The 12141-nt window shown below is 44.2% G+C and overlaps 1 protein-coding gene across 3 annotated transcripts in view; it reads right to left on the bottom strand.

The window, feature by feature from the left end:
• Positions 1-12141, bottom strand: part of NRG3 (neuregulin 3) — a 1024900-nt gene that overhangs the window by 180382 nt on the left and 832377 nt on the right. For 2 of the 3 annotated variants that reach the window (XM_053306235.1, XM_053306234.1), the window contains exon 4: positions 270-296. The exons of the other annotated variant lie outside the window; for it this stretch is intronic. In XM_053306235.1, coding sequence (XP_053162210.1) covers positions 270-296 — 27 coding nt within the window. The remainder of the gene's footprint in view (positions 1-269; positions 297-12141) is intronic. 3 annotated transcript variants of the gene reach the window in all.

The following is a 12141-nucleotide window of genomic DNA, read 5'->3' as shown; positions in this document are numbered from 1 at the left end:
ACATTAATCACCCTCCCTAGGCTCCTTTGGGACTGTAGAGGGGAAGATAGCAGGTTCCCTTTTCTTATTTGTAAGTTATCATGAAACTTTAATTTTAAATTAAAATTCCCAGTATATAACCAGTTCAACACAGGTGTTTAATATATCATCATGACTGATGATGTCCATACTTGGCATCTTTGGACAGTGCCTGACTTTCTTCCACACTGTTTAACACATCCCTTGAGAATGTTAATATCAACAACAGAGAAATAAAAGTAAAAGCTTACCCATGAATTCAATTCCTAAATGGTCAGCTATACCAAGGAAAGCATGTAAACAAAAGACAAAAGGAAGAGAGAAAAAACATTAGTCAGCAGTTCATTGAAATAAATATGAATATTACTGAGATTTAGCATACACACAGTCCAAAAGCATCCTCAATACAGTCCAAAACACCTCAGTTACTAGGAACATCTGAAAATGGTATATATGTTCATCTCTTCTGCAAAATCGGGTACATGAAGTGTATCCCCAAATAATTAAAGTGCTTCCACACTAGGGGTGTGCACAAAACTGGTTTTCCTGGTTTGGTTCAAGTCCAGACTGGACTTGAACCGAACCAAGCATGTTCAATTTTGTGACCCCCTGAACAGCTCCAATTTGAGTCAGTTTGGGGGTTCTAGGTTAATTTTATTTATTTAGTTATTTATTATTATTTTTATTTATTACACTTTTATACTGCCACTCGTGTCTCTGGGTGGTTCACAATGATAAAACAGTTAAAAACACATATAAAAACACATTAAAACAACTAAAAACTAGCAATTTAAGAATCAATCACAGAATTAAAAAACTATACATTATTAAGAAGCTGAAAAAGCCTGAGTAAAAAGATGGGTTTTTAAATATTTTTTAAAAATTGTCAGAGATGGGGAAGATCGTATCTCAATAGGGAGCGCATTCCATAGTCCTGGGGCAGCAACTGAGAAGGCCCGTCTCCATGTGGTCACCAGATGAACTGGCGGCAACTGGAGACAGACCTCCACGGACGACCTCAATGGACGGTGGGGCTCATAATGAAGAAGACGTTCTCTCAAATACCCAGGGCCTAAGCCGTTTAGGGCTTTATAAGTTATAACTAGCACTTTGTATTTTGCCCGGAAACTGTACAACTCCATCAGCAGAGGTGTAATGTGGTCTCTCCGAGACGACCCAGAGACCAACCTGGCTGCTGCATTCTGAACCAACTGAAGTTTCCGGACTACGTACAGGCAGCCCCATGTAGAGCGCATTACAGAAGTCAAGTCTGGAGGTTACCAACAAATGTACCACTGTTTTGAGATCATTGATCTCTAGAAACGGGTGCAGCTGGCGTATCAGCTGGAGCTGATAAAAAGCACCCCTGGCCACTGCCTCAACCTGAGAAACCAGGGAGAGGTGTGAATCCAGAAGTACTCCCAGACTGCGAACCTGTTCCTTTTGGGGAAGTATGACCCCATCTAGAACAAGTAGATCAAAATCATCTCTAGAGTTCTGACCCTGCACAATTTTTACATTTAACACTCACCGCTGGGTCCAGGTCAGTGGTGGCGGCCATGGGGGGGGGTCTCTGCCACCCCCTCCCCCTGCTGGCCTTCTCCCTTTCTAAAAAGGGCCAGTTTGGCCCAATTTTTTTTGCTATTTTAGTCCTTCCTCTGGTGGTAGTGGCCATTTTGGAGGCTGCTGCACATGCCAAATGGGCCTCCGTATGGGTTACATTCAGAGGTATGGGTTACATAAAAAACAGCCCTTTTTAGAAATGGAGACAGCTGGTGAGGGCAGGGGGAGATGGGAGAGGCGCTGCCCCCTCATGGCAACCTCCGCTTACCTGGACCCAGCAGTGAATGTTAAATGTAATTTTTTTCCACACAAACTTAGAACCCCCCGAACCATCTCCGAGCTGGCTTGGGGAGGTTTGCCTTGAGGATGAGATGAACCAGGCCCAGTTTGACTCAAGGGCGAGCCCTCAAGCAGGCTCGGTTCAATGGCAAACCGGCTCGACCATGAGCTGGTTCGCACATCCCTATTCCACACCACCAAAAAGAAGGAACATATAGCACAAGGTGCCATGATTAACAGAGAAGTATAAAATTTGGACAGTTTCTACATCTCTCCTATGAAATGGAGGTCATGAAATGTGCCCCACAATGGTTAAGATACTGTAACTCCACACAGAGAGTAAAATTTGGTACACACATACCCTAAATCACCCTAACTTATTATATTTTACATTTTACTTCCAGCCCTTCCTCCAAAGGACTTCATATTGCTAGAAATGTGTTAATTTTTTTTGTCAACGAGTGATGGTGAAAGTACATCTGCACCACTTAGAATGCTAAAATGTGGGACAAGGGACATTTTTACATCAATGGTCAAAATTCAGGGAACAAGGATATGGAATTCATTATACAAAAGAGGTCAGCAGCAATCCAGAACATGGGAATGGAGTTGGTTTTGCCTTTTTATTAATATATTTCATGAATTGTCCACAGGCTTGTTTGCTTTCTGGTTCATTGTTAAGAACCAATACTGGCAAGTAAGGTAACTGTTATTCTGAATAATTGTGAATGAATAATAGTTAATGGTTTGTCATTTAAACTTGTTAAAATTGCTTTGCAACTTCAGAAATGCAGAGTACATCATGAGAGCAGCAATATCAACACTCGAAGCCTCCCACAAGGGCTTTGCACAATATTTCCACAACGTTCAGAATGTTCTGTACTTCTGTAAGTAACAAGTTGTTCTAGTAAGAACCAACCTGCCTACCATTGTTTCACTAATCCTACAACTGGACTACATTTCTTCCAAATCAGTTAGGCAGTTCAGAAGTTAGCTTACTTGTGCCTCAACCATTCACGTGTCACCATCTTGAATTGGGCTGGAAGACATCATCAGAAGCTATGTGTTTGAGGTGTCCCTACAAGTGTACCAAATTTGGTCCAAATCAGTTCCCACCTGCACCTCAAACATTCACATGTCTGCTATCTTCGTTGTGCACTGCCCAGAGCCTTTGATGGGGCAGTCAAGAGATGTAATAAATAAATGAAATACTGAATCAAGGAGGATGACATAATTACAAACTAAGCCCTTAAAGCATATGTGTCCCTACACCTGTAGCAAATTTGGTTCAAATCAGTTAGGTAGTTCACAAGTTAGCCATCTTGGGCCTCAAGCATTCACATATCCACCATCGAACTGGGGTGGATGACATCATTACAAACTACACCATTGAAGTGTCCCTCTCTGTCCCTACAGCTTTAGTAAATGTTGTTCATATTGGTTATCAGTTCACAAGTTAGCCCACTTGTGCCTCAAACGTTTATGTGTCTGCCATCTTGAATTGGGAAGGATGAAAATATAACAAACTAAGCTGTTGAGGTGTCCCTGTGTGTCACTCACTACAACTGTACCTACTTCGGTTCAAATCGGTTAAACAGTCTACAAGTTATCCCACTTGCAACTCAAAAGTTTACACATCTGCCATCTTGAATTAGAGTGGATGACATCATTACAATCTATGCCATTGAGGTGTTACTATGTATCCCTACAACTATACCAAATTTGGTTCATCTTGGTCCAGGCATTGTGAAGTTGATGTGGGGGACACACACACACGGAATGCTGAGTGATCTCATAAGCCTTCTGGAAAGGCTAAAAATCAGTGCAACCAGGTGGAAAAAGATACATTCAGAATGAATCAGAATGAGTATTAATCACTAGTGCTTCATATGCAATTATTTAAAGCAAGATATTGCTTATTTTACAAACACTGAAGTGCTTCACATGATTGGTGTGAAGCACCAGGTCAGTGCGGGGAAAGCGGCTTAGGCTGCTCTCCCAGCACATGACCAGTTGCTTGTTGCTGGGCAGCCGGATCGGCCACCCAGATGAGCAGCCACTCTGGTTGGGCACATCCACACCTGGCCGCAGCTCCAGCAGGAGCTCTGGGGATAAGGGAAAGGGGAGTGCTGCCATGCGGTGCCCCAGCCCTCTGAACCCCAGGAAGACACCACACAAGTTCACTGTGCCTTCATGGGGTCCCCTCTCTCCCCCACCCTGAGTGCGACAGCCATGGCTGCCAGCAGCCACAGCTGACACATGATCCAAAAAATGAGGTTAACAGAGCGCTCAGTCTGTTAACCTCATTTAAGGGGAGGGGTTGTAAGGTGGGCCTGCGAGCCCGGTGTTGACCACCTGCAAGCACGGTGATTCCCACAATTGATCAAAATCATGCTGGCCTCCAGTAGCCTGGTTTTGATCAATTGTGTGAATAGCTTCAGTGGCTCCAAGCTGGACCACATGTCTTTGCAGATATATGCATATGTAAACTTTCAGTCTGATCTAAAGTCACTGAGGGCACAATCCACTGTAGGGATGTTCAAGCCAGCTTGAGGTTCAGCTGGTTCACACTTGAACTGGCCCCTTCTTGAGGGCTCACACTTGAGCTGGACTGGGCCCAGTTCAGCCCGAGGTCGAGCCAAACCTGCTGGGCTGGTCCAAAAAAATGGTGGACTTACTGCCAGTGTGGGGCTTTGGGGGGTGCTGCCACGGCCACAGGGGTGTCTCCTAAACGTCCCCCTTCCCCCCACTGGCTTCCCTCCCAGTCTCCAACTGCCCATTTGGGGCATTTCCAGATGTCCTACAAAATGTCCGCTGCCAGCGCACAGAGGCCTGGAAGCCTGGACTAGGCTGAAAATCACCCAAAATGGGCCATTGGAGACCAGGGGAGGCAGGCAGAGGAGGGAGACTTCCAGAGACACCCCCCGCCGGCCATGGCAGCACCTCCTGAAACCCCAAAATGGCACTACGTCTGTCATTTTTTCATTTTAAAAAATCTGGCTCCCCTTAGCCAGGCCCAAACTGGTTTGGACTCAAACCAGACCAGGCCCAGCTCTAGTGTGCACAGAACTGGACCAGACCTAGTTGGGTTCAAGTCTGGTTCTACTCGAATTGAACTGGGTTTTCCAGTTTTATGCACACCTCTAATCCACTGGGAGTATCCTCTTGTAAGGCCCAAACCGCACTGTGCACACAGTCACGTGTGACAGTTGTTGGAGAGCCCTCTTAGAAGAGGAAACACTTCTGTGGAACTATTGGGAGAGGGGAAGCAGTAACAGCAAGAAGAGAGGCATTCAAACCACTCCCCACCTTCTGTTTCCCTGTTCCTTATCATACCCACCAGTGGCTTCCCCCATTGGTTATCTCAAACGTGTGTTTGCAAAGGAAAATGCATATGTGAAACTCTGTCCATCGGGGGCTTGGGGGCATTCTGAAGTCTCATAATGGGACTTGTTCAAGAAAACACACCAGAATCACAAATCAATAAACACACATCAAGAAAACACACCAGTAGATTTTCCCCCAGGTTTTTGCTAGGCACCACTTGCATTAATTTCTGATTGGCCCAAGATTTTGGATGTCCCACAGGTAATGCATGCAAGTAGGTTTGCACTGTACGTTGATCATACACAAAGGCAGAAATATATAGCTAACTGAAGAAGCATCTTCTATAAGTTTCTGCCCATTCTTTAATGTCATCATTGGAGGCTCTCCTCTGGGTGCCGCCACCCACAGTGATGCAATGGGTAGCTCCCAAGGAGAGAGCCTTCTCTGTAGTGGCTCGCCATCTGTGGAATGCCTCCTAGGAAAATCCACATGGCAACATCATTGTATACATCTAGGAGCCAGACTGAAGCTTTTCTCTTCCAACAAGCATTTTACTTGTAATTCTTGGTTATCTTGATCTCTGCTGACTCTGTTTTGGTTTCACTGCCTGTTTTTGTTGTTTTAGAGCTTTAAAAAATTTATTCTGAGGCTGTTCTCACGCTCAGGCAAAAACCTGGCTAAGGAAGCCCAGCCCAGTTTTGCCTACGCGTGAAAATCACTGTGAGCTGCTTGGCTTCCAGTGGCAGCAAACCCAATTCTCGAGCCTGCCTCCAAAACCAGCTTAAGAGAGCCAGCGCTCCCTTAGCCCAATGTTTCTGCTCGTCTGACAGCCCTGGCTAGGAGTTATAGGAGTGGGGGGGGGCACCCTGGCACCACCCCCCAGCACCTGACCCTCCGTGCTGTTCGGTGTAGCCGACAATTGTCTGGGTGATCCGTCCACCCAATAATGACAGAGGGATCAACTGCAGAGAGGTAGAATGATCTCATGGATGCTAGTGGGAGGGCTGCAGGGAAGGCAGGAGCTTCCATGCCTTCCCTGGCAGATGAGCAGCACACGTCCTTGTCTTCACCATGCTGTGCACTCACTCAAGCAGTGGTGCAGCGAAGGCTGAAACTGGGAGTGGGAGGCCTTCTCCCCTCCTACATCCCAGGGTGCGCCGCACCACGAATGTGGTGGCTCCTTCCCCCCAGCTCACTGCCAGAAATTGCAGCAGGCCGGGGGGATGGAGCCTTTTAACTGGATGGCAATTGTTCTTATGATCGTCTGCCGCGGTTAAACAAACCTCTGCAGAACCTCGTTTAACCTTGGCTAAAGGCCAGGGCTAAAAGTCAAGTTGGGCAGGAGGGTAGTAGCGCCGGCTGCACATGAGCAGTCCAACCCAGGCTGGGCTGCCCTCACCTGGGTTAGGCTACTCATGTGAATAGGCTTAGTATCTAAAAGGTGCCTGGATTTAATTCTCAGTGGGATCTCAGAAACAAGGTAAGGATTCAAAGGAAAAGACTGTTACTTTTCTATACACAGCTTCTAAGGGAACCTCTGGTCCAAGGAATAAGGAGAGGTTAAATCTAGGAAGGAAACAAAATATATAAGATTCCGTCTACAATTAAAGCTAGGGAGAGTAACTGATTCTAAGGGGTAAAGCTACTAACCATTTGTATAATGATTTATGAAAGATTAATAACTGAGGAAACAATTCATAACATGTAAAGAAGTACATCTGTTTTTTTCACTACTTGAAACCTGAAGGAACATTTATATAAGAATAAAGTATTCAAGCTAAATTTTACCACTAATACTAATACTCTGTTTCATTCCCTTATACCTACAGCCATACTCCACTAGGGCTATGCCAAATTAGAGCTGGTCCAGGGGTTCTAACAAAAATATTTTTTCAACAACTCACCACCTCCAGGGGGCACTGGCACGACTGTAGGGGGGGGTGTCCTCCAGCAACTCCCCCTCCCCTGATGGCCTCCCCCAGTCTCCAATTGGCCTGGCTCAGGTCATTTTATTGCCTGTGTGACCCATTCTGGGCCAATTCGTGGAGACTGCCGCGCATGTGCACTGGCCATCTTCATGGCCGGGTCAGGACCCAGACCATGCAGATGGCCAATGCACATGTGCGGCGGCCTCCAATTAGTGAGAAAATCAATAATGCTCTCGATGTTGTGGCAGTGTGGTTCAGACAGGTGAACATACAGTGATAAGATCAGAATAATTTGATGACTGTGATCTGGTCACCTGATGAAGGGATTCTATCCTAAACCTGATGAAGGGCAACTAGGTTCCATCACACCTCCAAATGGCTGAATCTCTTCAAATATCTCCTAATTGTTTTAGACAATGCTGTTTCAATTGAGAGAGATATGGAGGTCTAGCTATTTGATTCAGATTCAGCTATTCGGTGGCCTATTCAGTCTGAATCACAGCTGAATCAAATATCAATCTGAAGCTTTGTACACAGCCATATACACACACACACACACACACACATATACATACACACACACACACACACACACACACACACAGGGCTGTGCATATACTGTATATATGGGGAAAGGCACAGCACCCTTGAGTGACATAAAAACTATTCAACTAGACTAAGAAATAACTTGTGCTTTTCAAACACAGTTAAACTTGTGGATCCAAGGCAAACAATACATTAATTACGTGCTGGTGTAATTTTTTTTCAGTAGGCCTATGCGAAGTATTCAGATTCTGTTTTGAGAGCATTATTCAGTATTTAGATTCAGTATTGAGAGTGCAGTATTTGATTCATAGCTTCCATTTGGTGCTTCATATCCCTGGATAAAGGAAAAATGAAGATGGACTTGTAGTCTCACCTGAATGTGAACTGAGTATAAAACAAGGTCCAAACTATACTAGAAGGTCAGTTCTGACATGATCCAACAATCCAACAGTCTGGGAGGGGGCATAATACTTAATGAGACAATTTTACTGTTGGATTGGATCATATCGGATTGGATCAGACTCTTTCCTCCTGTGTACAGACCTACTGAACAGTATAACAACTCCATTTCTTTTTATGACTGTCCTGACTGAAGAATTATAATACCTTTATTAATTACGCAAACAGTGTCTGGAGAGTTCTGATGAGGTATTTTTATATGGAAGTAGCCATTTTACTTCCATCTAAAACTGACATCAAAACCTTGTCAGTTTTAGAGTAATCATGATGGAATCTTGGTGCTAGAGTATCCATAGACAAGAATACCCAGTGCACCTCCAAGTTTTATTTATTTATTTATTTATTTATTTATTGAATTTATATACCGTCTAGTATAAAAATCTCTAGGAGGTGTACAGAATTAAAACCTACAATACAACACATTTAAAATTCATTAAAAGATAAAAATAAATTATAGATAAAAACACGTTAAAAATACATTAAGATTTAAAATTTACCAGATGCTAAGGAAATAGAGCAAAGTGTAACCATTGAATCCATGTCCTACTTGTACTACTAACAGTACAATAGTACAAATTTCAGAGAAATTTGAATCAGCACCATTGAAAACAGTACTTAATTAGATTGTCTTTGATATAGTAGATTGACCTTAATCTGATCCAGCAAGATAATTATTAGTGTCCCTATTTCATTTTTGAGTAGTAAGGTTGAGAGAGACACAACAACAATTGAATGGCTACTTCACTTTACCATGATACAGCCAATTGTATTCTGCACTGCAGTGCATTCTGTGTGCAAACAGGGTCAATTAAATCAGTCGTGAACTAGCTCAACACTAATTCTCTTCCCACTTAGAAGAAAAAGGCAACATGATGGAAGAAACACTGTCTACATTTTCTTTCCATATAAGGGTGTTCATAGTCCTTTAAGGACTGATACCAACCGAGCTACATGGAACAATCCCAAAACACCCTGGATTTAACACCCAAGGAGTTGGCAGGGCCAGTCCATGAACTAGGCAGACCTAGACAGTCACCATGGCCACCAAACCTTGGGAGCTGCGGGTGCCCCCATCCCCCACTGTGAATAGTTGCCGTAGCTCCCAGTGACAGCTGGCACAGGGAGGGTGGCGAGGAATGAGAATATACCTTTTAAAATTGGTAAAATGGCCCACTACTGCCACCCCACCCTTGAACCACTGCACCACTCTGCACAATGTCCATCCCTGCCGTGCACCCCCGCGCCTGCTGCTCAGATGCTTGATACAGATGTGTGGTGGCCAGCTGAGTTGGTGCTGTGGGGCAGACTGTTCACTGAGCTGGGCAGTGGTGTGGGGCAGCAATGGTGGAATGTCTCATGAATTTTTAAAAGTATAATCTGCTTCCTGACCATCATCTCTGCCCTAGCCACTGCAAGCCACCAAAAATGGCTCCCCCCATTCAATTAAAATGATATTTTGTAAGGTACAAAAATTAACTTTAATGGGGGGGGGGGGGCAAGGTCATACTTCACACAGGGCATCAAACACCCTAGAAACAACCCTAGCAGTTGGAAAGCTTCCAACAAAAACTTTTAAAGTTTTAAAAAGTATGCAGTGCAGAATAGACTCTAAACCATTGGTTTCTGTTCCCTGTGGTTGATACAGCTTAATTCACTTGAGTCTGTTCTTTGTTAAACAGTGAGCATGGAATGATCATTTCTAACTTTGGGAAAGAAAGGATAATGTTCAACTCCACATTTATTGATACGTTAGAGTTGTAAATAGCTCTTTTTCCTAAGGATTACTGTGCCCTTCTGCTATCTTTCATCAGTTGCTTAAAAAAAATAATTAGGGACATGCACACATCAATTTTTTTTATTTGATTTGTGCCCAAAACAAATCACCCCTGATTTGTTTTGTATCCAAATCGACCCCCTCCAAATCACCCCAGATTCGATTTGTATTTGCTTTGCTTTGCTTTGGATTCAGACTGATTTGGACTACTTAATAAGGTCCTTGGGGCACCAAATTTGAGTGGTGGGTAGGTCCCCATGGGTGACACCTACCACCCAGATTTCAAGGCAGTGGGACACTTGGTTCATATTTAATGCATTTTTTTGTTTTTACTGATTTTAAACATTTCTGCCATTGGAAACAATGGGGATTCGAAGTTGCCATATCCTAACTCTAAAATGGATCCCCAGCTTTCATTAAAAACAAAGAAGAAGAAGCTAAGCTCTATCCTTTGTAGAAGTGAAATTATGGAGAAAAATGTGCAGTCATTATTTTTCAAGTGTTTGGATTCTTTGATGTATAATAACTTTCCTCATTATGAATCCCTATGAGGATTCATTACACACCTTCATTTCTTCTTTTCATTTTGACTGTCACTGGTCAGTGCCAACTGTCAACTGCCATGTGTCAACTACACACACACACACACACACACACACACACACACACACACTGGGGTACTCAGTTTATTTTTTAGGTATTTTTGAAGTGTTTAGATTCTTTGGTGTCTTCATTGCACACCTTCATTTCTTCTGTTCATTTTGGCCCCACTGCTTTGCAGGTGGGGGTGGGGAATTAGTGGCATCCCATGTTCCTACTACCCCACAACCCACAAACCACTGGGTACTCAGTTTATATTTTAGAAATTTTTGAGGTGTTTACTCTTTTGTATGTAATGAATCCTCATAGGGATTCATTATGAGGAGAGGTTATTAGACACCAAAGAGCCTAAAGACTTGGAAAAAAATCCTAGAACATAAACTGAGTAGTACCCCACTGCCTTGTGGGTGGGAGTGGGGTGTAGTTTGCACATGGCAGTTGACAGCTGGCACTGTCGAAAACACAGTCAAATTGAATAGATGAAATGAAGGTGTGTAATGAATCCTCATAGGGATTCATTGAGGGGAAGTTATTATACACCAAAGAATCCAAACTCGTGGAAAATACTGACCACAAATTTTTCTCCATAACTCCACTTCTACAAGGGCTAGAGCTTAGCTTAAAAAAAAGAAAGAAAGCTGGGAGTATGGAGAAATTAATAGGAGGGATCAGAATCTTGAATCGTTTTGAATCAAATCAGGCACAATTTGATTTGTACCCGAATCTAGCAATGTACCACAGGGGTGATTTGCTTGGTCTCCAAGTCACCAGAATCAGCTAGATTCGGGTACAAATTGATTTGTACCAAAATCAATTTGCACATCCCTACAAATCATTCCTGTTTAATCGTATCAGTTAAGATCTTACTACAGCCAGCCAGTCTAACATATAAACTATTTGAGGCACTGCATTAATTTCTGAAGTTAGAAGTGTCCCAAGCACAAAATACCTTGTATGTGGTGGATACCAATTAATGGGGTGCTTCTCACGATCAACAAAAATCGGGCTAGCAGAGGCTAGTCCGATTTTTGTTGACCGTAAGAACCACCAGGCTCGCAGCCGAACCCGGTGGTTCTGGAGTGGGTAACCCGCTCAAGAACCCCTGGTAAAAAGCAGGTTTGCAGAGCGAGCGCTCCAGCAAACCTGCTTTTTACGATCGTGAGTAGCCATGGCACGCCTTCACGCTGCACCTACTTATGAGTAGCCCCCTGGCTGGGAGGCGAAAAACTGCCTCCCGGCTCTGGGGGTCTCCCCAGTATGCCCTGCGCACTCGTGCAAGGAATACTGGGGCTTGCGGGGGCCACGCAGCCCTCGCTCCCCCCACCCCCCGCTGGCTCCGTCACGGAGCTGGCCATTGTGTGGGCAGCCGATTCGGCCGCCCAGGGCTCCCTGCCCGCTCGTGAGCGGGGAGAGCGGGCTTAGCCCGCTCTTCCCGCTCACCCATAAAAACCGGGTCTCACTGATCGTGAAACCTGGTCCTATATGTTCTTTTTGACGGATACCTTTCTCCCAAAGATTAATATGAATGTCCTCCAGTGTTGCAAAGCTAAGTGTCCTAGTCAGCTCAAGGTGGACTCTGGCTCAGTGTAGTTGCCAACAGTGAAGGGAAGCTAGCTGTTGCGAGTACCAAATTTTAGGGTACTTGAG

This window comes from Hemicordylus capensis, chromosome 3 (assembly GCF_027244095.1).
Source record: "Hemicordylus capensis ecotype Gifberg chromosome 3, rHemCap1.1.pri, whole genome shotgun sequence".
NCBI lineage: Eukaryota > Metazoa > Chordata > Lepidosauria > Squamata > Cordylidae > Hemicordylus > Hemicordylus capensis.
The sequence above is the reverse complement of the archived record's forward strand: the minus strand, read 5'-3'. Positions and strand labels throughout refer to the sequence as shown.